General features: G+C 42.4%; 2 protein-coding genes across 5 annotated transcripts; one reads left to right on the forward strand and one right to left on the reverse strand.

Moving 5' to 3' along the window:
• The first annotated feature begins 1,093 nt into the window (after positions 1 to 1,093).
• On the forward strand, positions 1,094 to 7,760 carry ddx49 (DEAD (Asp-Glu-Ala-Asp) box polypeptide 49). Its single transcript, XM_005730202.1, has 13 exons — positions 1,094 to 1,380; positions 1,564 to 1,687; positions 2,686 to 2,771; positions 3,145 to 3,266; positions 3,502 to 3,689; positions 4,144 to 4,284; positions 4,542 to 4,617; positions 4,917 to 4,993; positions 5,177 to 5,274; positions 5,363 to 5,437; positions 5,730 to 5,818; positions 6,003 to 6,074; positions 7,512 to 7,760. Exons 1-13 carry the CDS (start codon positions 1,266 to 1,268, stop codon positions 7,665 to 7,667), a joined length of 1,419 nt encoding a protein of 472 aa, XP_005730259.1. The 5' UTR covers positions 1,094 to 1,265; the 3' UTR covers positions 7,668 to 7,760.
• Positions 7,752 to 23,689, reverse strand: LOC102192972 (UPF1 RNA helicase and ATPase). 4 transcript variants are annotated; one of them, XM_005730199.2, is made up of 25 exons: positions 23,246 to 23,689; positions 22,728 to 22,870; positions 21,978 to 22,067; positions 21,432 to 21,599; positions 19,819 to 19,999; positions 19,568 to 19,729; positions 19,220 to 19,237; positions 19,027 to 19,120; positions 18,754 to 18,852; positions 18,474 to 18,582; positions 18,088 to 18,247; positions 17,712 to 17,830; positions 15,315 to 15,479; positions 15,085 to 15,199; positions 14,507 to 14,650; positions 14,031 to 14,244; positions 13,789 to 13,906; positions 13,439 to 13,595; positions 13,012 to 13,154; positions 12,617 to 12,791; positions 12,181 to 12,259; positions 11,931 to 12,095; positions 11,324 to 11,544; positions 10,587 to 10,709; positions 7,752 to 10,286 (listed from the first exon to the last, which is right to left on the reverse strand). In XM_005730199.2, exons 1-24 carry the CDS (start codon positions 23,414 to 23,416, stop codon positions 10,590 to 10,592), a joined length of 3,330 nt encoding a protein of 1,109 aa, XP_005730256.1. In that variant the 5' UTR covers positions 23,417 to 23,689; the 3' UTR covers positions 7,752 to 10,286; positions 10,587 to 10,589. The 4 variants fall into 4 exon arrangements, with proteins under 4 accessions (XP_005730256.1, XP_013765579.1, XP_005730257.1 ...); XM_013910125.1 differs by having other exon boundaries at positions 19,027 to 19,237; XM_005730200.2 differs by lacking the exon at positions 19,220 to 19,237 and having other exon boundaries at positions 23,246 to 23,688.
• Positions 23,690 to 24,876: the final 1,187 nt, after the last annotated feature.

Raw genomic sequence — 24,876 nt, forward strand, 5'->3', positions numbered from 1 at the left:
TACTCGCATGATCATCTGCAAGACATTAACAAATAAATCTATGCAGAGAATCAAATCTTGGATTTTGAAAGAAGATTCTGGAGTTTTCCATGTGAGACTGCTGCAGTTCTGCGCAGCGCAGAAGCACAGAGAGCCAGGAAAAAGTCAAGGTTTAAGTTCAAGGTTTATGCCCAAGCAGATCAGGATACGTGGCTGACTGCAAAGCCTCTAAAACCCACACGGACCACCTTCTGATAATAAAAAAACATTTTCTGACTGATGTGAAATTTAACAAGTTCTGACCAGAGAAAGTGTATTTTTATGATGCCTGTGAAAGATTCCCTTCATCTTGCTGGCCATTAATCACACGTGACAATGCACCACGAAGCGATCAGTCTGACACAATCTGCCACATAGAGAAAATAACAGGTTTTTATCGATCTGAAACTTTGTCTCACTTCATCATTGTGACGTGAATGGCGAGAACTTTACGACAGGTGATCTCTCAGAACCCTGAAGGCTTGTGTTTCACAATAAAAACCAAATCTTAGAAATCCGGGTAAATATATATATTACTGTAAAGATTGGGGATTTACAGATAGGCACATTTTATTCAATATTTCCTTTAAATGTGCGCTGCAAAGACAAAGTAGAGACAGCCCAGCTCTACAATGAAAATGCTGAGGCTCTGGCAGGTTCAGAGGTCAAAAATCTGTAGTGCTGGACACAAAGAACTCGAAACCTGGCAAAGCGTCAAGCTCCTTTACGTGTGCATATTTCTTTGTGAATATGCAACGTTTAATTAAATTGAGTCTTACAAAGGGGGCCCAAGGTCTCATATATAGTTTCATTACATCATTATTTAGGCACATAAGAACGCTCTGCATGTTCCTGCTTTAATTTTAATGCGTTAAAAACGCTGAATGATGCGCATGTCACAGAGAAACAGCTCATATATGAAGGGTCAGCTTTAGCATCGTTCCAGAATAGATGAGATTGGATTTCTGTGGGGACAGAAATAAATTAACCGATCTATCAACTTTTTTTTTTTTTGCTCCACTCTCTGCTTTCAGTGTCGTTCGCTACACCGACCAGGAGATGGCAGCAACGCGCACTTTCCTCCAGTGAAGAAGACGCATTCTTGTTACGTAATCAGAAAGCGCCCGCGGACCTGATACACGAGGATGTGTTAGTGTTTGCTGAAATAAGAGTATTTTAGCGATTCTTTTATCAAAACGCGTCCACAGCTGATCTCACCGAGCTTCAGAGGACGAGGTAAATCAGAAATGGGCGACTTTTCCTCCCTCGGTCTGTCAGACTGGCTGGTTAAACAGTGTAAACAGCTGGGAATCAACAAACCCACTCCAGTCCAGGAAAACTGCATGCCAGCTATCCTCGAAGGTAAGACAGGGCGGGGATACTGTCACATATATGCTTGTAATACCTGCCGGAGGATCTCTGAGTAACTGTTAAGCTGGTGTTGAGGATGTCTGGAAGACTTTCTATGTTATTTACACAGCGGAGGTGGACTTCCTCGGCAGCTCTACATTTGCTCCATCATTGTTGAGGTGTTTCTTTCCACAGGTCGGGATTGTATGGGCTGTGCCAAGACCGGCAGTGGGAAAACAGCAGCGTTCGTGTTGCCAGTGCTGCAGAAACTCTCAGAGGACCCGTACGGCATCTTCTGCCTGGTGCTCACTCCTACCAGGTCAGTGCAGGGGACAGATGTGGGCATCCAGAGTCTCAGTAATGCCTCATCAGACAAGCTGTAATAATGTTTTTTACCAAGATAAAAGCCAAGGATATTTCCTCCATGTTTGTATTTTATTTTAGTTCGTTTTCAAGTTCACAAAGTCATTTTAATTAGTTTACATTTTTCCAAAAGTCTAGCTAAATTTAGGTAACTAACTTCTTTCATATCTAGTTTTATTATACATTATAATAACCTCGATGTACATTCAAGATTCATGGTGATAATTTAGAATCACTGGGTTGGTGCATAAATACTATTTTGTGCTGTGTTATCTTCATTTTCACAGATTTAACTAAAGAAATGGGAAAAATGTGTTTTTAATTACAGGCAGCTGGTAACAAAGTGCTTAAAGATTCGGTTTAAAATTGCTTCGTTGATCAGCCTGTTGTGTGTAGTGTTGGGCTCGTAGTTTTAAAAAAGCAGTACACGTTGCTCTTTGCTTCTCTTAAAAGTAATGCAGTACTTTGCTTAGTTGCACGTCAGAGAAAGTAATTTGATAAACTGCTTTTTTTCTCACAGGCAAGTTACTCTGTAGTAATTATAACTGCAATATGATTACTGAATTTATTAGAGTTACTAAGTTACTGAAAAATCTAATGTTATTACATTAACACGTTACTTTGGAGCGTGTTATTCTAATACTGGTTCATCCTTTGAGCTAAGTGTCTCCTTTATCCTTGAATGAGTCATAGGTCAGTGTTGGCTTAACAAACCAAAAACATTCATCTGAAAATGGTCAGGTACAAGGACTAGACTGAAAATGAGTGAAAAGCAGGCCAATGAGTAACTCTGAAAGACCTTCAGAAAGCCCAAAGAACTATTGTTTAAGACCACAAAAAAAAAAAAAATGAGAAAGTCTGATCCTTGGAAACAAAATATAAAGAAATGAGGGGTCGTTCAAGATTTTTACACAGTACCATAAATACTCATTATGATGTAAATATGTCACTCAGGGAGCTGGCCTATCAGATTGCAGAGCAGTTTCGAGTCCTGGGGAAACCTTTGGGTCTGAAAGAATGCATCATCGTCGGTGGAATGGGTAACTACTTTCTTATCTCTGGGTTGAGGTTTTTGTTTTTTTGTTTTTTGCAACAACAAAAAAAAGAAAAGAATAAACATCAGAGATTCTTTTCCCCCTGAAATCTCTCATCAGTATTTTTGAAGCAAATAATTGAGCAGCTGACCTTTAATCAGAGTGTAAAAATGTGCCAGATTTACCTGTTTCTGTTGTGCTTTGAGTGAATTTATTCCACCTGTGCAGAATTCACAGTTCACCGTTAAAGGTGGGAGTCCTGCTCAAAATGTGATGATGCTCAGCTGCAGGAACCAAACAGTGTTGCCATTTTCCATGAACTTGGTTTGCTTTTGTCTGATACTCGTGCTCTGTGCTGACTCTGCTGTGTTGTGGGCAGACATGGTGACCCAGGCCCTGGAGCTGTCCAACCAACCACATGTAGTCGTAGCAACGCCAGGCCGACTAGCCGATCACATCCGCAGCTCCAACACCTTCAGCATGAAGAAGATCCAGTTCTTGGTGAGTTCACCGAAACTCCAGATCCAATGATGAGACTATTGTTATTACATAAACTTCTGTTTATATGAAGTACTTATGTCACATACAAGTTGTAATCTTTCACCAGTGTGCACACTGTTTAGTATTTTTCCACCTTGTGGAGCCACAGTTAGATGTTCAGTAACTGTGATGTAATTGTATATAATATCTCCTGGTTTTAGTGACTGTTTGTGTGTCTCCTTTTTGTCTGTGGCAGATTTTGGATGAAGCAGACCGGCTGCTGGAGCAGGGCTGTACCGACTTCACCAAAGACCTGGAGGTGATCCTGGAGATCCTGCCGGCCAAGCGTCAGACGCTGCTGTTCAGCGCCACACTGACCGACACCCTGCAGGAGCTGAAGAGCATCGCCATGAACGAACCGTTCTTCTGGGAGAGCAAATCGGAGTGAGTGACCTGCATCTGTCTCGCGATTTGCAGGTTATTCATGATCCAGTGAGAAATCGAATAAAACTGTTAGCAGGGTTCAGATTGGGAAACGGCGTGTGCAGATTTTCACCGGATACGTTCACAGAAAACTAAAAGAAACGATGTAAAATGTGAAAGTGTGTACAGAATAAAACAGCAGCTCAGCAGCTGAGCTTTATGTTCTCTGTTCAGCTTTACATGTTTTCTCCTCCTGGTGAGGTTAAATCTGTTTTCTGATCTCGGTGGGCAGAAAAAGGTAATAGAATCTAACTGAGCATGAGCGCTGTGTCACAGAGGCTCCACAGTGTTCAGGTGTTTCATCACCTGATGTTTCTGAAGCCCCGTCACCTTCAGCGATGCTGTCTGTTATATTTTTGAAATATCAAATCTAATCAGTGGTCAGTGATTTATCTTTTGTTATTGATGTTGTCAGAACACGAACGGTAGAGGAGCTGGACCAGAGATACATCCTCACTCCAGAGAAGGTGAAGGACGCCTACCTGGTTCATCTGATCCAGACATTCACCGATGAGCATGATGATTGGTCCATCATCATTTTTACCAACACGTGCAAGTAAGAAGCCACGAGGGGTTCAGCATCCTGTGTGCACATTTACAGATTAAAGCAAGGCAGTGCTGTTTTATGAAGCACAGTCTGGACTGTGATCATTAATTTTCCACATGTTATAACATATATTTGATTTAGAAGAGGAAAAAAACGATCATATGAATGATGTAAAACTTCTGCGTGCAGGTCTTTGAGTGTTCTCGCCTTTTTGTAGCCGTGGTTATGCTCACGTCGCACTGAATACATTTTCTTGACCAATTCAGGAGCTGTCAGATCCTCACCATGATGCTGCGGGAGTTTAACTTTCCAACCATCTCTCTGCACTCCATGATGAAACAGGTGAGGCTTGTGTGAACAGCAGCAAGGGCACAAACTGACATCAGCAGGGGGCCTGCTGAGACATTTTAAGGGCAGCTTCTTTGCAATGACAGCTGAGTGAGGTGCAGTCAATTAACTTTGCACCTACAAAGCATTTGACTTTGCTTTCTGTGTTGGAGATTTCACAATTCCTCAGAGGTCCTCTACAAATATCTGGGAATTATATTTGTGTCATTAAAGGGACAAAGAGTCTGTTGAAAAGCTTTTTATAGCAGATAAATGAACCCGCAGAATAACAGACTGTGCTTTTTGTTCTTCAGAAACAACGATTTGCAAACCTCGCCAAGTTCAAAGCCAGCGTCTACAAAATCCTGATAGCGACTGATGTAGCTGCCAGGTGAGAATGCACGCAGAGCATTGGAAAGAAATGAAAAGGCCACATTTTTATGACTAATCAACAAATCTGACACAGACATTATGTAGTGTGAGCCTGTTTAAGGCTTCTGTCACTCCTCAATGGAGACACCACAAAGCATTTCAATGCAGAAACATGCGTTTTCCTGTTACTTCCCACCCACAGAGGTTTGGATATCCCAACTGTCCAGGTCGTCATTAATCACAACACCCCCGGCCTTCCCAAGATCTACATCCACAGAGTCGGGCGAACAGCCAGAGCAGGTTTTGTTTCTGGTTCTTTTTTTCTTCTGAAATCGTCTTCCTCGCGACATAAACACCACTCATACACTGTGATGTTTTCCTCCTGCAGGGAGGAACGGAGTGTCCATCACGCTGGTCACGCAGTACGACATCCACCTGATTCACTCCATCGAAGAACAGATTCGTAAGTCGCATCTAGGGCTCAGTTTAAAGACCTGTGAATAAAGCTGGTAGGAAAGCTGCACCTCAGGATAGATTGTAGTCCATCGGTAACATTAATAAGTAAAACATGTAAAACTTTTGACTTTTAGAGATTGTATTTTATCTTAAACTTGGATGTTTGCACAATTTCTGATCGCAAAAGAGATTAGATAATGATTTTTGCTTTTTGAGATCTGCAGCTCATCACCATCTTGTAAATATCACAAAGTGTGTGTGTGTGTGTGTTTAAACACTGGCCCCTCGTCTTCTTACAGAAACCAAGCTGAAGGAATATCCTGTGGAGGAGAAGGAAGTCCTGAAGATCCTCACCCAGGTCAACGTGACCCGGCGGGAGTGTGAGATAGTACGGATGTTTTATCACTTATGCTCACCTCTTGCTTTTCACTGTGCTGAATCCAGTTAAAGTGGAACATCGCTGTTATTTCACACGATGACTGACAGTCTGAAAATTGTCCCGTTAGTCAGGGATGCCTGTTTTGAACCTGCCTCACCAGTTAAGTGTTTTCACTGTAAACTCCATGTTGCAGAAACTCGAGTCAACAGACTTTGATGAGAAAAAAGAGATCAACAAGAGGAAACAGCTGATCCTGGAGGGGAAGGTGAGTGCAGCCTCTTAGTGAACTATTTAAACATTATTCTGTTTTTGATTAGAAGCATCATTATTATATTTTTAAGTCGAGTTGAACGTTATTTTCCAGATCTCGGGGTGACTGCTACTTAGGCAGAAGGGACAAAATAATTTTAATAGTTTGATATAAATATAAATAGTAAAACTAGACTAGAGTCTATGAAAGGTCTGTAAAAAAATAAACAGCTTCTTATAAACTGAAATTTTTACGAGTCATGCTTGATGCCTTTTACTTCACATTTAAGGTTGATTGAAGCTCATAAACATTCAGAACAGCAGCGTTACTCATCGACTCGCCAAAACTATGAATACGAGACAAATTAAATGTTATCCAGTATTTGACTGTCTCCTGATGACATCACCTACTCCCGAAGGGTGAACGGCAAAGCAAGATTAATGACTCGGTGAGCTCTTTTTACCGGGCTAAATCGCCATGGTAACTTATGCTGAATACATCACCTGTGCACGATGTTTTAGCCAAGTTTTAGTTTAAAATGAGCTGGATTTTTTTTTAAATTATTATTTTTCATTTATTTACAGGATACTGTGTGATATAGATTATGAAGGAATAATATATGCAACTAAAATTAGAGCTAGCTATAAAGTTCCACCAGTGCAAACTGTGTGTAAGTCTTTTATAGTGCTGTAATTGCAGCTGCTGGAGCAACATTGACGATGGCATTTGTCACAGCACACAATATTTTGCTGCGAGGCTGTCGGAAAGTAACCTGTGACTAAATACATCCAGTTTAAAGTTTGGGAGCTCTGATGTTCACCTGACATAAAGAAGTGAAGCGCAGGATTCAAGTAAATTAAATCAAGTCGAAATGTTTTTATTTGACGAGTCTGCCTTGCAGCAGTGTTGCATTTAACTGTTACATCTTTTTTGTTCTTTCATCACCGTTGTGATGACAACGTAATGTAACAGTAATGAGAGCCCACACAGAGCATGAAGCAGAGAACATTTAATAACCACTCTGTCATCTCTGATTGGGGTTCTGTATCTTGTCAAGCCAGCGACTACAACACAGCTGTGGTCGCTGAGGGTCAAAGGTTACGCTGCTCACACTCACAGGCAGTAGCTTTTTGTGGCCATGTCTACTTTTAGTATGGATTCTCTACAAGAGAAAATCCATCATAAGTGTCCAGCGCCCTTCTGCAGCGGAGAACTGATGGAATAACCAGTACGTGTTATTATGACCGTGTGCATAACTAGCCTGTGTGAAACAAGCCTTTAGTAGCAGTGTGATGTTTTGGCTGCACAGGTGTAATGAATATGGACACACATGATAGCAGCAGGCACCTCTCTGTTCACCGTGTTTTAAATAGAGTGCCTAAAATACCTGGTACCTGCCCTACGGTGAGTTTGGCATTCTGGTATTCAAGAAGTCATTTCCTGCCATTTCAGGATCCAGAGCTGGAGGCCAAAAGGAAAGCTGAGCTGGAGAAGATCAGGAGCCAGAAGAAGAAGTTCAAACAGAAAATCCAGGAGAGCATTCAGAAACAGAAACTGATGAAGAGAAGACAGACGAAAAAGAAAGCGGCGGCGCAGGCAACTGCATGAAAACCGCCTCATGTATATACTGCACACTGTATAATAACCTGTAATATTTGTACCTGCAAATAAAATTCAAGCCACAGAAACAACTGAAGTTGACAGCGTTTATTGATTCAGTTTAACAAGAGAATCAGCATCTTGTGATGAAACGTCACTGCAAATAAGACTGTTTCAAATATGTATTTACATCACATTGAGACTTTATTTCATGAATTAAATCTCGGCCTAATGACGTGGTGAATGAACGCTCTGTGTGGAACAGAATCACATCTTCAATGATTGCTGCACATGTTGGAATTGACTGGAGCTCAAGATGGGAGGAAAAAAATATTACGGCAACATTTTTTAAATTTTTTTAAAGCTCTAACACATTAGGATTCACCGGAACAAGTTGATATGCTAAAATGTCAACTATTTCTAACTCAAACATAACAATGTAAAGCGCAACATGATTGTCACGTGTGTGCAGAAATAAGAAGCAGGTGAGAAACAACGGTGCAGTACATTCTTGCTGTGTTCAGAAAGTGTCATTCCTGGAAGAAGTTACAAAACTACAATCCTTCGGACAGTTTGAAGAGAAGATACAAAAAAAGAAAAGAAAGGAAACGGCGTCCCGCTCATTCCTGTACTCAGCAAGTTGCTACGAAAAAAATAGATATATCCCATATTTCAGTAAAACTACACAACGAAACGATGCACACGGCAGCAAAATGTCTGACGAAAGCAAAGTGGATCAACTCAGGAGGAACTGCTCAGCACAAATCAAACAGCCACAGAAGGGGAAAATAAAATCTAACAACCTCCATTTTTTACCTCACAGAGAAGGAAGGTGGCTTTTGTATCCCCTGCCCCTCAATCAGCCCAGCTGCTAGACTCACTCGCATTTTATTCAAACAATAAAAATATATAAATAAAACAAGTCCTTTTCTGTGGGTTTCTTAAGCCCTCTGGTGTCAGAAAGGTTGTTGGAAATGCTGGTCGTTTGACTGGAACTACATTCATGCTTGTGCTGCGGCTGTTTATCTGAGGGTGAGCGGTTATAGGCACTGATTCTGGTCTCATTCGCTGTTTATTTCATCTCTCTGCCACCGCCCGATCAGTACTGGGTGGCATTTTCTGCTGTGAGTGACTGGGGGTTAATAACAGAACAATTTGAATCCACAGGAACCAAAAGTCTTTCGGGTCAAGTTCATTTCTGAATTTCAAACACTTCTTTTCAACCTGATTAGCTTTCGTTGTATTTGGGTGGTCAACGTGACCTTTAATATGGCTTCATAAGGTGGAAAACACAGTGGCATCTGGTATGAAAAAGTCCACTCTTTCCCCTAAAACTTTGACTTTAACATGTTTCCTTCTCTGCCTCAGCCACCTTCCTTTTCTTCTACTTTCTTGCGGTTGATTGATCGCCACGACTGCCTGTTAGCCTCATCTAAATGTCCCCGTTTAGTTTCTCTTACCTTAAGCAGGGATTCACGTGATGAGTGTGGACAGTCCACAATCCCCTGAGGAAATCACTCAGAGCAAAAGCATTCAAGCATTTGCCATTGTAAGCGTACACAGGGTGTTTTAAAAAGACAGCGGGACGTCAAAGACGCCGTCGTCTGAAAGATTAAAATAAGAGGGGGAAAAAAAAAAAGCCTTTGCTGAAACATCAAATGACGCCGAGCTGAATATTCAATGCTGGTCACGTTTGATAGTTTCAATGACTTTTTTGCAATTTTGTGCTCTGTGGTAAGAAAGGTAAACTGTCCCATGATGATCGCGACATCGTCGGGATTCGCGTCTCATGTCTTGAAAACGAAGGAAAAAAAAAAAGTCTGAAATCCCCATGCCCCTCCACCACTGACGGGTGGTCGAAACCACCCCACTGCAGACCTTGTGAACGAGCCAGTGGTTCTCAAGGCAAATGAAAGGCCTTTCAATATCAGACTCAGACACAGAAACAGAGTTTGTCGTTCCTCTCTGAGAGGGTCCGTCGACTGCCGCTTTCTTTAGAGGCTGCTGAGGTTTGGAGGGTCCAGTAGAAGACAGTAGGTAGCACGCTTCTCCCATGTCAAACCTAATTTTAAAAACAGTCCAGGGCACTGCACAGGTTGATAGTCAACCAGCTTTTAAGCATGGGGAAGCAGAACGGCAACCAGGTCGTGAAACCAGGTTTCTTCAAATTCTGCTGAAAATCTACGATCTTCACCTGAAGACGAGCGTATAAACTTTTCTCAGACGCTGTGGATGGGAAGGTGTTGGGAAGATTATTTTATTTGGAGCTCAACCTCATTTGGATTCCCATGAGAGACCGTTTGGACCTCTCGTGTTTCCCTCAGCAGCCCGACCACAAGCCGCCATCTTTTCGACCTCCCTCCTTCACGGGCATTGGTTCCTGCCTCTCACTTGTTCACTCGGCCTCTTATGCCATCTCCCTGCTTGTCTGTTCGTGCTCTCTTCTTCTACCCTCTTTGTTTCTCTCGCTGGTCATTGGTTTGGTTTCGCTATCCCGTCGCTTTCACTTGGTGGTGCTTCGGTTGTAGCAGAGGAAAACAGGTATCCATTTTATGTTTTTATTATTTCCCAGATTAAAAAGCTGATGAACTAAGCTCAGCTCAAGCCTAGCTCCCTTCTTTGGGTAACCTGCAAGACAACACGGATGAGAAAAGTTGAGCTGGTTAGAGCTTTTGCATAACATGTTTTATATGCCTGATGTGATTTTAGCTCATCCACAAGTCAATTATTATATAACATTTCCAGTGGATGATTCCTGAGGTTTCAGGCACTTTCACAAAGTTTTATGTGAAACTGGACTTAAAATATATTGTAAGTTAGCCAAGATCAGTGAGACACCTGAAGCTTGTGGCAATCAGTCATGTGATCACCTTTCCTCTTAATACTTTGACACTACACTGCAGCTAAAGACATAGTTCATGTACTTACACTTCAGTACTGCGACAGTCCAGTCACGCCGCCATGCTGGTACGCACGTTCACCCTGGTAGGTCGAGTCCTGGGACAAAGCCACGTCGATTTGGGACTTGAACTCGTCACCCAGGTAGCTGTCCTGGAGGACATAACGGTACACAAATCAGTTGTTTTTCCATCCAAGATTGTTCAAGTTTGTCCACCGACGCCTTCAGAGTTTAACCGATCAGTGTTGAGAGTCATCCAGACGTTTTCAAGGGACACTCAGACGTACCTGCCCCTGAGCAAGCACTTTTATCTCCCCTGAAAACAGCCCTGAATGAACTGCTGCAGAACTTTTGCAAAGTGAGAACACACAATGGCCAATCAAAAAGTGCCTGGTAGTTCCTGAGGTGGAAAACACTGCAAAGTGTTTAGACAGGAAACTTTTTCTTTAACCTTTTCTAATTCAATCTTAGTAATGCTTTTATTTATTTATTTAAATTGAATGAATCTGGATTAGAATACAGTTTCTCTGGTCTAGATAGGAGACTGGTATTTATAATGATTTTAAAAGATATGTAGCAACTCATCATTCCAGGTTAATTTCAAAACAAAAATTTCTCAGAGGATTAATGCATGATCACAACCCAAGAGATTATTAATGAAACAGCAACACTGATGATATTTATGGCAGCAGTTAAACTTGGTTGTCATTAAATTAGCGTTAATCTCTGCTGCATATCCTTTCTTTAAGCAACAGTGACACGTTACCTGGGAGAGCTCTGGCTGGGAGAGGCCAGGCTGGCTCATCTGTGAGGGCTGGCTCATGGAGATGTAGCCTTGTGTCAGTGGCCCCTGGGAGAAGGATTGGGAGGCTCCATCCTGGCTGGCCTGACTGTTGGGTCCATTACCCTGACAGGTACCCTGGTGTGCTGAACCACGGACCCTCTGCCGCCCACCACGCCCAGGCTTACCTTTCATTGCTCCACGCCCTTTAAGGAGGGGGAGGAACGAAAAAAATAAAAAATAAAATCACAACCTGTCAAGTCATTATGCTGGGTAGGTATAAGGCATGAGAAGTGACAGTTATCAAATATCATTGAAGGACTTTGCATTATGCCCTCAGTGAGCAGCAATTTTTTGGAATCACTGAACATAAAAAAAAAAAAAAACAAACAAAAAAAAACAACACATCCAGAATAACCCGTCTGCGTGCCGTAAGGTAGTCTGAGGTGGGACTAGTCCGAGCAATGCTGGAGGAGGTCTATCAACTCCCCCCCCCCCCCCCCTTTTTTTTTTTTTTCTCCTTCTTAGGTTTAGATTTGCAGTTTCAATGAAGAACAAACTTTCCTCACTTCTCCTTTTGCTGTTATCGTACCTGCAGCAGGGCCATTGGGCTGACCTAGATAGCTAGGTGGAGCCATTGGTGGCATCACCAAGTTGAAGGGTATAGGAATATTCATAGCAGCCATGGGACCTGGGCCTGCACCAATCATCCCAATCTGGTCATGTGTTTGGAAGTACATATTAGATGGACGTCCACCTGAAAGAGATCATCAGTATCGATAAGACATGACATGCAAAGTTTTGCTGATTTAAAAAAAAAAAAAAAAAAGCTGACATATTACCATTGCTCCGGTCGTATGCAGAACCAGGGATGAGAGCCTCACGGGCATCGTACATTGCAGTGCTCATAAAACGTCCTCCCTGGAAAACACCGGTGATGTTTAGAACAAATTTGACTGATTTGCACTAACCAGCTTCAATGAGTCACGAGCATCTTGTTCACAAAAACACATCTTGTTGGATACTAATTTACGTCACAGGACGCTTGGCCGCGTTGCTGTGACGACGACCATGCACATTAGGTTGTAATGGAATGCCAGTCGAACAGAGTCAAGTCAATCCAAGCAGGTAGTAATGGAAAGGTATCACGATCCTAAACTACTTTTTAACTCAACTTCCACTGTTACTCAGGTGCCAATTCCCAGTATTAGTTTGGATTCATACATCATTTAAAAAATAAAAAAAAAATTAAAAAAATGTATGACGCGTCCTACTCACAGGGTTGATGGTGTTGACCAGTTTGCGGGGCTTGCTGAACTGCATGAGGCTCTCCCTCAGGTTGTTTAGGGGCCCCTCCACGAGGACCTTTTGCTCCTTGTAGTTGTTCAGCAGGTTGTTCCACAGTGGCTGCTTGGAGAGCGCCTTGGGGTTGCCCACAATGATGACACCATACCTTCAGACATAAGACAACTGATGAGGGGTAGGTTGCAGCTTACACAAATCACACAGTGTGAAATGTTGTGTGCGCAGAACAGAGTCAATCTAGTGTGTGTTCATATAGCCTGATCGTTAAAATGAAGCTAAATTTGACACATGAGTCATTCAAATCAGAAACGCACGATACATTGAGCCGTGCTTCATCTGTCCACTGTGATTATTTTAACAGTTCTTACTTGGCCCTGGTCAGCGCCACGTTGAGACGGCGAGGGTCGTTCAGGAAGCCAATTCCCTGGTGCTCGTTGGCTCGAACACAAGACAGGATGATGAAGTCCTTCTCTCTGCCCTGAAAGGCGTCCACGCTGGCAATTTCCACTTGCTATAATGAATCACGATAAAAGGTGAAATTGCATTGCAAAAACAGAGGACCAAATCTGAGTGGTCGTGTGCTAAACTTTAAACAATAACTTCATGTTGGTCTACTCTCAACTCGGGCTCTCCAGTTGTTCACTTTCTTTTTTGTCCATCTCCTCTGTGGGGGAGACGGGACGTCCTACTCCTAACTGCTCCATGTTGATGTTGTCCTGGTATATCTCCTAATGTGTGTAACTATAAAGTGTTTGCTGGAAAAGGGTATTTTTGCATTTGTGTTATAAGTGATACCTGATAGAGTTTGGTGTGCAGGGAGCCGCTGAACTGCATGTACTGGACCAGGTAGGAGCGCTGACCCTCGTACGGGGTGATGATGCCGATCTGATCGGGTTTGGCTCCCGCCTTCAGCAGCCTGGTGGTGATTTTCTCCACGTTGGCAGCTTCAGTCCTGAAAAAACAGTCAATCGTATCAATATTGGGACAATGATTTAAAGTTAACTATGGCAAACTGATGCCAAAAAAAAAAAAGCAATCACGTCCACAGTTGCTTTAAACCAGGGGCCAAAACAAATTACGTCAGCAAATTTAAGTAGGATTGAAGTGAAATGCCACCAAGTAACAAACAAAATGTGAGAACTTACCTGTTAAGGTACGAGGTTCCAGAGCTGGCAATCTCCTCCTGACCTTGAGTAACGTAAAAGAACATGGGCTTGTCTGGTTGTGGCCACTGGAAATCAAAGCCCTTCTTGATGCGGTCAGCTGAGGAGAACAGGACGGTCTAATTATTGTTAAGTTATAAGTTGGTGGATCTTCTACTAATCAGTGTGGAAATCAATTTGCTCCTTCATCAAACCAGATAGTGAACTGCCAGATCGTAACAAACCTGCAGTGACGCCATTCTGCAGGGATCCCTCATAGAAAATGTTAGAGGGGAAGGCACTGAGAGCCGGGTGCATACGGTACTGGACCTGCAGGCGGATCGGCCGGATCCCCAGGACCACTAGGCGCTCAAACAGGGACTGCGACAGACCTGCTTTAGCCGCCTTCTTACACATCACCACAGGACCCAACTGGCAGTGGTCACCCACCAGAATAAGCTGTGTGGAGGAAGAAGAGCCACATAAGCGTGACGCTTTGGTTAGTTTAACAACACAACACAACACAAGATATTAATGTTCAGACTGTTGAAAGTTTTAATACTTGACAGTAGCTGCTACTACAGTTTAAATGACAAAGCTTTACATTTTTAGTTGACATGTGCCAAAGTATTTCTTCATTTACTGTTAATGCAAAAAAAACGACAGAAACCAAAGCAAACAGCAGCAGCTGGGAACTGATGCAGCTGTTTGGGTTTTGCACCTGCTTTGCTCCCAACACCACGGGCACCATACACTCGGGCTCAGTGGCTTGGGTGCTCTCATCGATCAGGATCGAACGGAACTGCATCTTGGCCAGACGAGGGTCTCCAGCTCCGACACAAGTGCAGCAGATTACGTCAGCATTCTGGACAACAAAGAGGAAATTATGATCATTATCTGCATCTCAGGTTGAAGAAGCTATTGAATCATCTTAATGGACTGGTACAGACAGCCAGTTCAAATGGGATATTTTCTTCTCCTGTACTGTCATGTGCTGACTGGCTGAGGCCAGTGGAGTTGCAGGATTTAGCTACACAGTAGTGTAGCAGCAACTGTCTATAATAGGGAGAGGCAACTAAGGATGTGGACAACTAATGTGGTGGATGTTTAAATGCTGCTGCCCTCAGTGATCAGCACCACAACTTGTAGTTAAAAATTAAATGTATAAATTAGGCCACTGCTTCTGCAGAATAATTCTCAGAGGCAAACAATGTTTGACTGAAATCACTTGTTGCACCAAGAATGCCTGAAATCGCCGACTTCCAGCCGCATTTAAAGTGAAAACCAACACCTCCTCACCATGAGCAGCTCCCTCTCAGCAGTGCGCTTCAGAGCCCTGTAGCGTTTCTCATCAGCAGACGACAGCTCGCCAGTCTCATCTTTTAGCTGCTGTAGTTTCTGAAGCTCCGGCATACTGTGGAGACAAAGACACATCAGATTATTTACACCAGTACATTACAACACCAAATCTGTGATATAACATGGTCACACCTGGAAAATGAAGGACTATTTCCCCTCATGTTACTGACCTGTCCATGTTGCTGATCTGGTTGTGTAAAGCAAGGAAAGACACAGGGGACTCTATGGCCTCCCTGCTCTTGGCACACAGCCTGACAACCTTCAGTCCAGTCTTATCGATCTTCTCAGTCAGCTGGTCCACAGCAATGTTACTGGGAGCACACACCAAAACTGGTCTACAGGACACATGCACCACAGAGAGAAAGGGAACAAGAATTACACGACTGGAATAATAACACGCTAGGGCTGCTCAATTAATCGAATTTTAATCACGATTACGATCTGGGCTTTCAACGATCATTAAAAATGACTGAACCGATTATTAGCCCCTCCCTCATTTATCCACGACACCTTAAAGGCCGGTCCGTGAAAATATTGCCGGGCATAAACCGGTCCGTGGCGCAAAAAAGGTTGGAGACCGCTGATTAAGAGGACCCGAGGGAAGCTCGGAAAGCTAAGCAGAAGTTATTTGGAAAAGAGAGGTAAAAAAAAACTTCAGTGGTGTTGCACACTATTTTATATAATTTTTTAAAGTCATTGTTAACCCTTTAAAACCGGTCAGAGCAGCACGCTCCGTTTTGTGTAACTATTTTTAAATCCCTGTAGAACCAGAACCGTGTAAGCTAGCGCAATAAACCGGAGGAGTTGTACTTACATCTGATGCCATCAGCTTGTCCTCGGTCACGGTTTCCTTCCACATAAAGCTTTGCAAAAACGGCATAAAAAGCGCTTGCAGCAACAAAAACACAATATTCCAGAAACACGCTTTGCCATCTGATCAGCTGTTCGTAACACTTCCCACAGTTAAACAGATGTCAGCGCGAACTGTCACATGTCCGCCATTTCCTGCCCGAAACCGGAAGTGACGTCATTTCCGCGGAAATTGTAGCTTTTTTTACTTGTAGGCCTTAAAAGCCTATCCGGTTGTTCAGTGATGACGCGACGAATCCTACTTCCGGGTCTAAAGTAGTCTGCGTTTAATATGGCTTTTGTGTTGTTAACATGTTTAATGTTATGTATTTTCTTCTATTTGATCTCAAAAAGCTCCTAAAACAGTCAGTGATCACTGTTGACCTCCCTCGGCTTTTATTACCGCTAATTATTTATTTAAGCTCAGTTTTTAAAACCTTAGGATGTAACTACAGCCCAGCCCATGCAGCAGTATATGAATGACTAACCTCGTATTGTGGATGGATTATCTCAGTTGTTCTCCTGGCTGAAGTTTGGTCCGTTTACAACATCCTGCCATGCGATTACATTTGTTCCTGACCACCGAGAACACTCACGGTAACTTTTATCGAGTGGAAAAAAGGTTAGCTTGTTTATATTAAGCTAACATAGCTGTGTCGCTAGCGGTCACGTAGCACATCATTATATACCAGCTAGCCCAACTTCAGTAACCCTACAAACGTCACTGCTGTTTAATTTTCTGTCTTCATTTATGTTGGAAGTGATAACAGAGCTGTACGTTTTAATTTGTTTCCAAAACCCAGCAGTCAGGACATGCTATATTGTATTTAGATGGAAGCTAGCAAGCTAACTCCCTGCTAACTTCTAACTCTGTTAAATGTCATAAATTCCGTTTTCATGGATGCCTGGATGTTAAACTCAATTGTTACACCTGGTAGAGCAGAACGCTGATCATTTTATTAAAGATGAAAGACTTTAGACAGATTTTCAACTCTCAGTAATGCCATAGTGATCGTTTGATATATGGACCTGCAGCGGAGTTTAGACCCAGACACGGCTAGTGACGTCAGACTGAACAACCGGATACTGGTCATGTTTGACTTTTCTGAATAGTTGCTGGGATGCTTAGAACTAGAATTGCACTGCTGGAAATAGTTTATTTTGATGCAACTGCTGTTTTCTTTGCAAATTTGCATCATAGGATTGTTTTTTCGTTTTTCCTGCAGTATATAAAAATTAATGTATCTCCAAAATAAAACTATGAAGACACTCAAAATAAATTTCCTGTTGTTGTAAACTATTTTTTGCAACTTTTTTGTATTTAAAGTTTTGAGGGATAAACCTCTTAAATTTCTCAAAGTAGAAATATATGTAAAAAAAATCAAAAACGATTTTCAATTTTTTTTGTAGTTTATTGCACTTTTTTGCAATTAATGTAGTTACTATGGACTTAATGCATACATATTATTAAAATATGAGCTATAACAGTTGTATAGCAACTTGAAATGCTCCCACCAATGGCACTACAACATGTAAAAAATATAATATAAGCTCTGGCGGACTTGGTTCTATAGTAGGTCTTAAGGGTTAAATAAATATCGTCAAATAATCGAGATCTCAATTTCAGTGAAAATAATCGTGATTATCATTTTTGCCATAATCGAGCAGCCCTATAACACGCTTCAAGTATAAAAGGGTTAACTCAATTTTTGCCTCACCCGTTGCCCTGTCGGGACAAGTGGTACACAATCGTGGCAGAGGTGACGGTCTTCCCAGTGCCAGGAGGCCCCTGGATCAGACTAAGAGGTCTCTGAAGCACCGTCTTCACAGCATACACCTGAACATGCAAGAAACAAAATAAATCAACTGGATACTTAAAACAAACGCAGTTTGCCAAAAACACAAAACACTTTTTGCCGATCATAACAGAAATCTTTTCTTATTCTTTGAGTTTTCTAAATTAATTTACAAAGATGAATGTCTTTGTTGCACTAATGTACAGTAAATAAATCAACTAAAGTTACACTATGTCCTACACTGAGATTATGGCCATCTAAAAGTTTTCTCGTATGAGTTACGATGTCCAAGTCTGACCTGTGAGTGATTGAGGTCAGGAAGGCCTGGGGCAGTGAAGCGCTTTGGCAGCTGGCACTTAATGGTGACATCCTCGACTTCATGCCCCAGGAGTTTGTGGTAAATGTAGCCAGACACTGAGGTCTCATCCACCGCAAACGTCTTCAGGGCGCTTTGCATCCTGCAGCAGGACATAAACAACTAAGTCAGCCGTTACTGCCAAAAATAGCTTACCAAATGCATTTAAATTAAGCTGAAATCTTTACAACTGGTAGTCAAATAAAAAAAAAAAAGAAAAGACAAGACACAATGAATCTACTGAAAACATGAGGTGGAAATGAAAGGAAAGGAAGAAAAGACCTTTTGGTACGCCATGTCGCTAAATGCTCTGGCATAAAACAGCTTACCTATCAAAGGAAGTCGACTTCCACACAAAGTCCACCTGGAAGTTGTGGGGGATTTCCACAGGTGCTCCAACACTGCTCCGCAACTCAATGGCAATTTCATCTCCATAGTCTTTAAACACGGGCTATTAAGGAAATCCAGCATTATCTGTAAAATACTTCTAGTGGGTGAGTGTGGGCTTTGCTGTCTGTACTTCTCGGTTAGGACAGTCACTGCTGCCGTAAAGGGCCACGCTGGAAGGCAACATTAAGAAACAGATCATATCAGCTGTGCAAAGGATACTGTCTGGGACCTTGATGACATGACCGATGCCCTTCCACAGCGGGGCCAGGTCTCCCTTGTACCGCAGACAAATCTCATCACCTTGCATCAGCCGCATATCTGGGGTCAAGTGAAAGGACACAAGTTAGAAACTTGCATACAGAAGTATTTAAGGACAGGGCTAAGTTTATGAAAACACATGATACAATACCGTGCCCTCATCTAACCCCACAACACAAAACAGAGGTAAGAGGAGAAAAAAACAAAACAAAAAAACAAAAACAAAACACGCACACATGCCACCAAAAGATGCAGGGATGGGGGAGGTTGCGTGCAAGGCCTGAGGGGGGGGGAGTAGGATGGGAGCTACATCTGTACCACAGAACCACTGGGAGGAAGGAAAGTTTAGAGAATTACCACCTGAATCCGTCTTAGGAAGAGTGAAATAGGCAATCCGCTTTTTGTTCAGCCCCAGATCCCACCTAACTGTTATATTATCTTGAGTCTGAAAAAGGAGGAAAAAATGATCAAAACATCAGGAATAATAATACAGATATCACAGCTATGACAATATTGCAGAAAATAAAGTAAAAACACCTGATCAGAAAAGTGCCTTATGCCACAAAAACACATTTCAGATCGCATCTGTAGTCAGGAAAATCTATCATCACATCCTGCTTCAGCATGAAAATAAAATAATCCTCACCATACCATTAAAATCATTAAATGATTAAAGGCTTTTTAAAGATTAAAAACTTTAGCCATGTACATTTCTGGAAGTAAAACACCAGTAACCACATTCCAGGCACCTCTGTGTGGAACCATGTTCAGGTACCTGTGACTCCTTAAGCTTCTTGTCGTAGTCAGCTTCCAATTTGACCAAAGGGCCAAATATATTTTGGTATTGATAAGCATCCTCGTAACGCAGCAGTACATGCTGGGGCTCCTCATCTACTCCAGGTTTCTCCAGGTCTTCCAAGGTGGCAGTGGGATTGTCCTGTAGGAAACCCACAAAAAAAACAATAAAAACAAAGTCAACACTCTTACAAGCCCTGAAAGAGCAAAAGGCATACAAGTGGATCGTACCTTCCAGAGTTCCTCCAACTTGTTGATCTGCTGGGCCGTGATCTGACGGGCTCTAAGCTGCTCCTGTTCTGATGGGATCTTCACCAGCCAGGACAGAAAGCATCGGTCCTGGATCAGCGGCTGCCACTGCGAGCTGTCCCAGTTGATGTCCTTCAGGCTGCTTTGGCTGGCACAGGGCTGCCTGAATGGAGGCACAAAATTCAGGCCAAGTATTGGAGGTTTCAAACTAATCGAACTACTGTTAAATCACAGTACTTCTTACTGCAAGTCCATGAGGCCATACAGAGGGTTATGTTTACTGTCAGAGCCGCAAGCTCTATTTCAAGCTTAATGCACATTAGTAGGGCGGTCCAGAGACAACAGCTGCAGACTCTATAGCTGACTGCCTGTTCACTACTTTGATTGATAGCACATAATATGCACTATAGTCAGAACACTGGCTCTGTCTTCGCTGAACACATTGGTGTTTGTGTGACAGAAAAATCCACGCTGGGGACTTTATATCCCACTTCCAGCACAAACAGAAAGTAACAGTCCAGAAGTGTTGTAGCTCTATTCATCTGCCATAGTACATAATGTATGTACGCACACAGCTCTGTGTCTGTGCTGAACTCTGTTGATCAGAGGGCAAAAGCAGAGTTTCTCACACTTCCACCATGAAGAGAAAGTATCACGAGAGCAGCAAGTTCCATTAACCTCCTTCACAAACAGCAATGAACAATTAATCCTAATAATAATAATGGATTGGATTTATATAGTGCTTTTCAAGGCACCCAAAGTGCTTTACAGTACCACTATTCATTCACTCTCACATTCATACACTGGTGGAGGCAAGCTACGGTTGTAGCCACAGCTGCCCTGGGGCAGACTGACAGAAGCGAGGCTGCCATATCGCGCCATCGGCCCCTCTGGCCAACACCAGTAGGCAAGTAGGGTAAAGTGTCTTGCCCAGGGACACAATGACCAGGACAGAGAGCCCTGGGATCGAACCGGCGACCTTCCGGTTACAGATGCGATTCCCAACCCCCTGAGCCACAGTCGCTAAGTCAGTCTAAGCAGACCACTGAAGGTAAAAAATATAAAACCATAACATTTATGCAAAGCCTGCCCAGTTCTTTTTATTAACTTGAAAAAAAACAAAACCATAAAAAACCTAGAACATCTTCTTGACTGTTCTGAGTCTCTTTTGAGCTGCTTTAATATGTCTGAAAACAAATATGAGCCTATGTGGGGGGGCTGCAATACACAGGTCAATTAAAAATTTCTAAATACGTGTTTCATATAAATTTCTGACAAGATTATTTACCCTAAATTATTCCATTTTGCAAAAGAAGAGCTCTCTTTAGCAAAAATACATTAAAATAAAAAGGTTCATCAATTTTGTTCATGAACCTTCATCTGTTGGCCATTTTTTCCTGTCTATCTCATTATTCAGGCATCTCAAGGCCTCTTTACCAGTGTCCTAAAGTCTAAAGTAAGGGGGAGAAACCTAAATAACTGAGAAGAAAAGAACTTTATCATAAACTTCCAGAGTCAAATGTAAATATTCAGATCAAGCTTCACAGAGGTAGAATATTGTCCTGCTTCAATCAGGACAGTCCCCAGCAACATACCTGCAGAGTAGCACCACCACAGAATCAGCCTTTGCTGGGATGAAGCCCAGGAGAAAGACGTTGCGACAGCCGCAGTTGTAACATTCCAGCACGGTTTCGCCCAGCGGCCCATCTTTATGCAGAGTCACTTCTTTGCATTTCGCTCTCACCAAATGGTTCACAATATGGCTGCGAGGCAGACAATGGAAGTCAAACCAAACAGAAAATTAAAAAACTGACACTGAGCCCGAGAGCAAAAGTGGGAAACGGCCCACTTCACAGTTATGAACAAAGGCTGTGAATAGGATACGATTCCTATTACACTGCTTGGTAGCATCTACAGTAAATAAACCTGAACACGCCCTCTGTTCAACCAATGCAAATACAAGAGTTGCCATCTACTTCTCACAGATCTCTCATTACACACATGCCACATGACCTGTCTGTCAAAATATGGCTGGTGTTGGCAGAAGTGTGTGAAAATTTCATTGTTATCGTTTCAGGTTATTAGTAGTTTCACTTTCCGATTCCTACATGCAATTAAATAAAGACAAGCTGACGACGCACCTGCCGGATGTATTGCCACGCCCATTACAGAACCACTTCTTGCTGGTATTGCAGTACACCACACACGCTGGATCGTGGATACCACAGTAGCTGTAAGGAACAACCACAGCAGTGTTCAGAGCAAACACAACAAGAGCAAAAGACCAACTGTACACACATGATATCGGATGTCAAAGGAGTCAGCATATTATACAGACCCTGTCAAATGCTACATGCTCACATGCCTCAAACACAAATATGAAATGTCATGGGAATATGTTGCCGCCATACATGCAGGACTCTTGAAGCTAATTCATATTCAATAGGTGTCAAAAACATGTACAGTATTTCATAAGTTTCAACAAGAATGCACACAAACACTCCCAGAAAGCCAATTTAAGAGAGTTAAATACATTTAAATTGCATATTTAACTGCCAATTCTTATTAAAAGCTTTTACCTAAATTTCACTGTCAATTTAATGTTTAGTATTCTTACAGGATTATGAAAGTAAACAGGAATGAGATTCAAGCAGTAATGTGAAAAGTATTAAAGCTGGTTGACATTTCATCAGGGCCACGTGAATCGTATCGTAGCACTAAAATTATAAACCTCTGATAGTGCACTACAATTCAACCATTGTGAGTAGCTAAAAATTGTACAGCATACTAGTGATGTAGATGACGATCACTAACTAATGTACTGCAATCAGTTGATCGGTAACGCACAGTCTGCTGACATCCTGCCACGGTGCGGTTTTTTTCCAGCGTACCTGCACGCGTGCAAGGGCAGGTCTTTAGTGTAGTACGTGTCCTCTTCATCCTCCTCAAAGTTCAGCTCGGCCAACAGTTGGCTGGCTTTGGCCACGGAATCATCCACTCCACCGTTGTGAAGACCCTCATCGGGACCATTTACCTGCAGCACAACACCTGCTTTACTGAACAAACTCACCGCTAACGATTAGCAGCCAGGCACACAGCGCTGAGAGAGCCACTAAATTATAAGTTGACAGGTTGTCAGCGCTCATGAATTTTCTCTATGATTTTTACAGTTACGCTCACGAGTTTAGTTTACTTAACACAGTTCAAAATAAAGATAAAAATACAATTACTGTTACTTCAGAAGTTTAGTTAAGGGGCTTGCTAACGCTGCAACCCAGCTAACACTGAGCTAAGTAATGCTATCCAATTTAGCCGGCTAACAGGTAGCGCTGGGTCAGCTAGCTAACTACAGCTAGCGTCAGTAAAGCGCGCTTTCTCGTGCCTTCCTGTGAAATTGAAAACCTCAGACCTGGCTGTCCAGCTGGCTCTGTGTCTGCCCTTGAGTTTGCGTCTGACTGGGAAGGGTGAAGTCGGTGAAGTCATACTCCGAGCCCTGGGTGTCCGCTCCGAGCAACTCCGCTTCCTCGGTGTCCAGGAAGGTGAGGGTCTGGGAGCTCGGCCCGTACGCCTCCACGCTCATCTCGACTCTCTCAACTTTCGCTTTACTGACGGGTTTCCGGGATTAGTATAAAGACAGTTAAAATCCAAAGCGTTTTCGTTGATCGACAATTGGTTTAGAGCCCGACGTTAACAGTCTCAGTTTGAACCTAAATAAAAAAAAATGGAACCGATCGGAACCTCGAAAGCTGCAGCAGGTCCAACAGCCGCGGTGACGGACTTCCCCAACGTGTGACGTTCACCGGAGGCTGGAGCTCAGCTCACAGACAGGTCTCTACAGGGAAGAGCTCTCACTCTGATCCCATATCCGGGTCTCAAAGCAACGTCACGAAACGCTGTGAGGAAATCCATTAAAAATAGCAATACTAATACATATAATACTCCTAGCTCTTTTGACAGTTTTTTCAGTAGGTTTTGTTTTAATTTTTTTTTTATACAAATTGCATGATTCCCATTTTGTGTCCAAATCTGGTTAAAAAAAAAATCTAATCTAATCGTGTTTTTAGTATGTTTTGTATGGATAGCAACGAGTAAAAACTCGGTCCCACGAGTTTATCATTGAGTTTTAGGTAATTACGTTAACAGCAAAATTGTTTAAAATAGTATCAACCAAGGCAGGGTCTGCTTAAGTAACTTAAATGTGAGCATTTAGATGGCTCCTATGCCAAAATGTATTTTAAAGAATTCAATCAAATGAGAGGTCTACGAGAGCACTAAGATATGAAGGTATGTACCAAAGAGGAATGAACGTTAATAGGAGTGAGCCATGCCTGTGAATGAGAGAGGCAGGTGGAAAGGTCAAGATGCAATGAGGAGGTGGGTGAGTTGAAATACTTGGGGTCGACCATGCAAAGCAATGGACAGAGAGGTGAGAAAGAGTTAACATAGGATAAAGATGAATGTCAGGTGATTTTTCCACAGGTAATAGGTCTTGAATAATCAGGTCCTAACTTGTCTTAAAGATCTCACAGTACCATACCGCATAAATAGAGAATTTGTGGTTCTACTAGAGTTTCTAAAAGTGGAATGGGAAGAAGAGCCTTCATCTTTCAGGCCCCTCCACTATAGAATCAGCTCCCTGTTTGGATTCAGGAGACAGACACTCTCTCTACTTTGAATATTAAGCTTAAAACTGATTTTTTTAAAAGGTTATAATTAGGGCTGTATCAGGCAACCCTGAAATTTCCCTTAGTTATGCTGCAAAAGGCCTAGACTGCAGGGAGCTTCCCATGATACATTGTTTGTTCTTCAATCACCTCATTTTCACTTTTTGTGTTTATGCACCACTTTGCATTCAATCATAAGTTATTATTAATCTCTGGCTCTCTTCCACATTGGGTTTTTTGTCCCTTCTTCCTCTTCTTACCCCAACTGGTCACAGGAGATGGCCACCTCTCCCTGAGCGTTTCTACCTGTTAAAGGGAGTTTTTCCTTTCTACTGTTGCCAAGTGTTTGCCCAGAGGGCGTTGTATGATTGTTGGG

This window comes from Pundamilia nyererei, unplaced genomic scaffold (genome assembly GCF_000239375.1).
Source record: "Pundamilia nyererei isolate P.nyererei 1_Seehausen unplaced genomic scaffold, PunNye1.0 scaffold00036, whole genome shotgun sequence".
Classification (NCBI taxonomy): Eukaryota; Metazoa; Chordata; class Actinopteri; order Cichliformes; family Cichlidae; genus Pundamilia; species Pundamilia nyererei.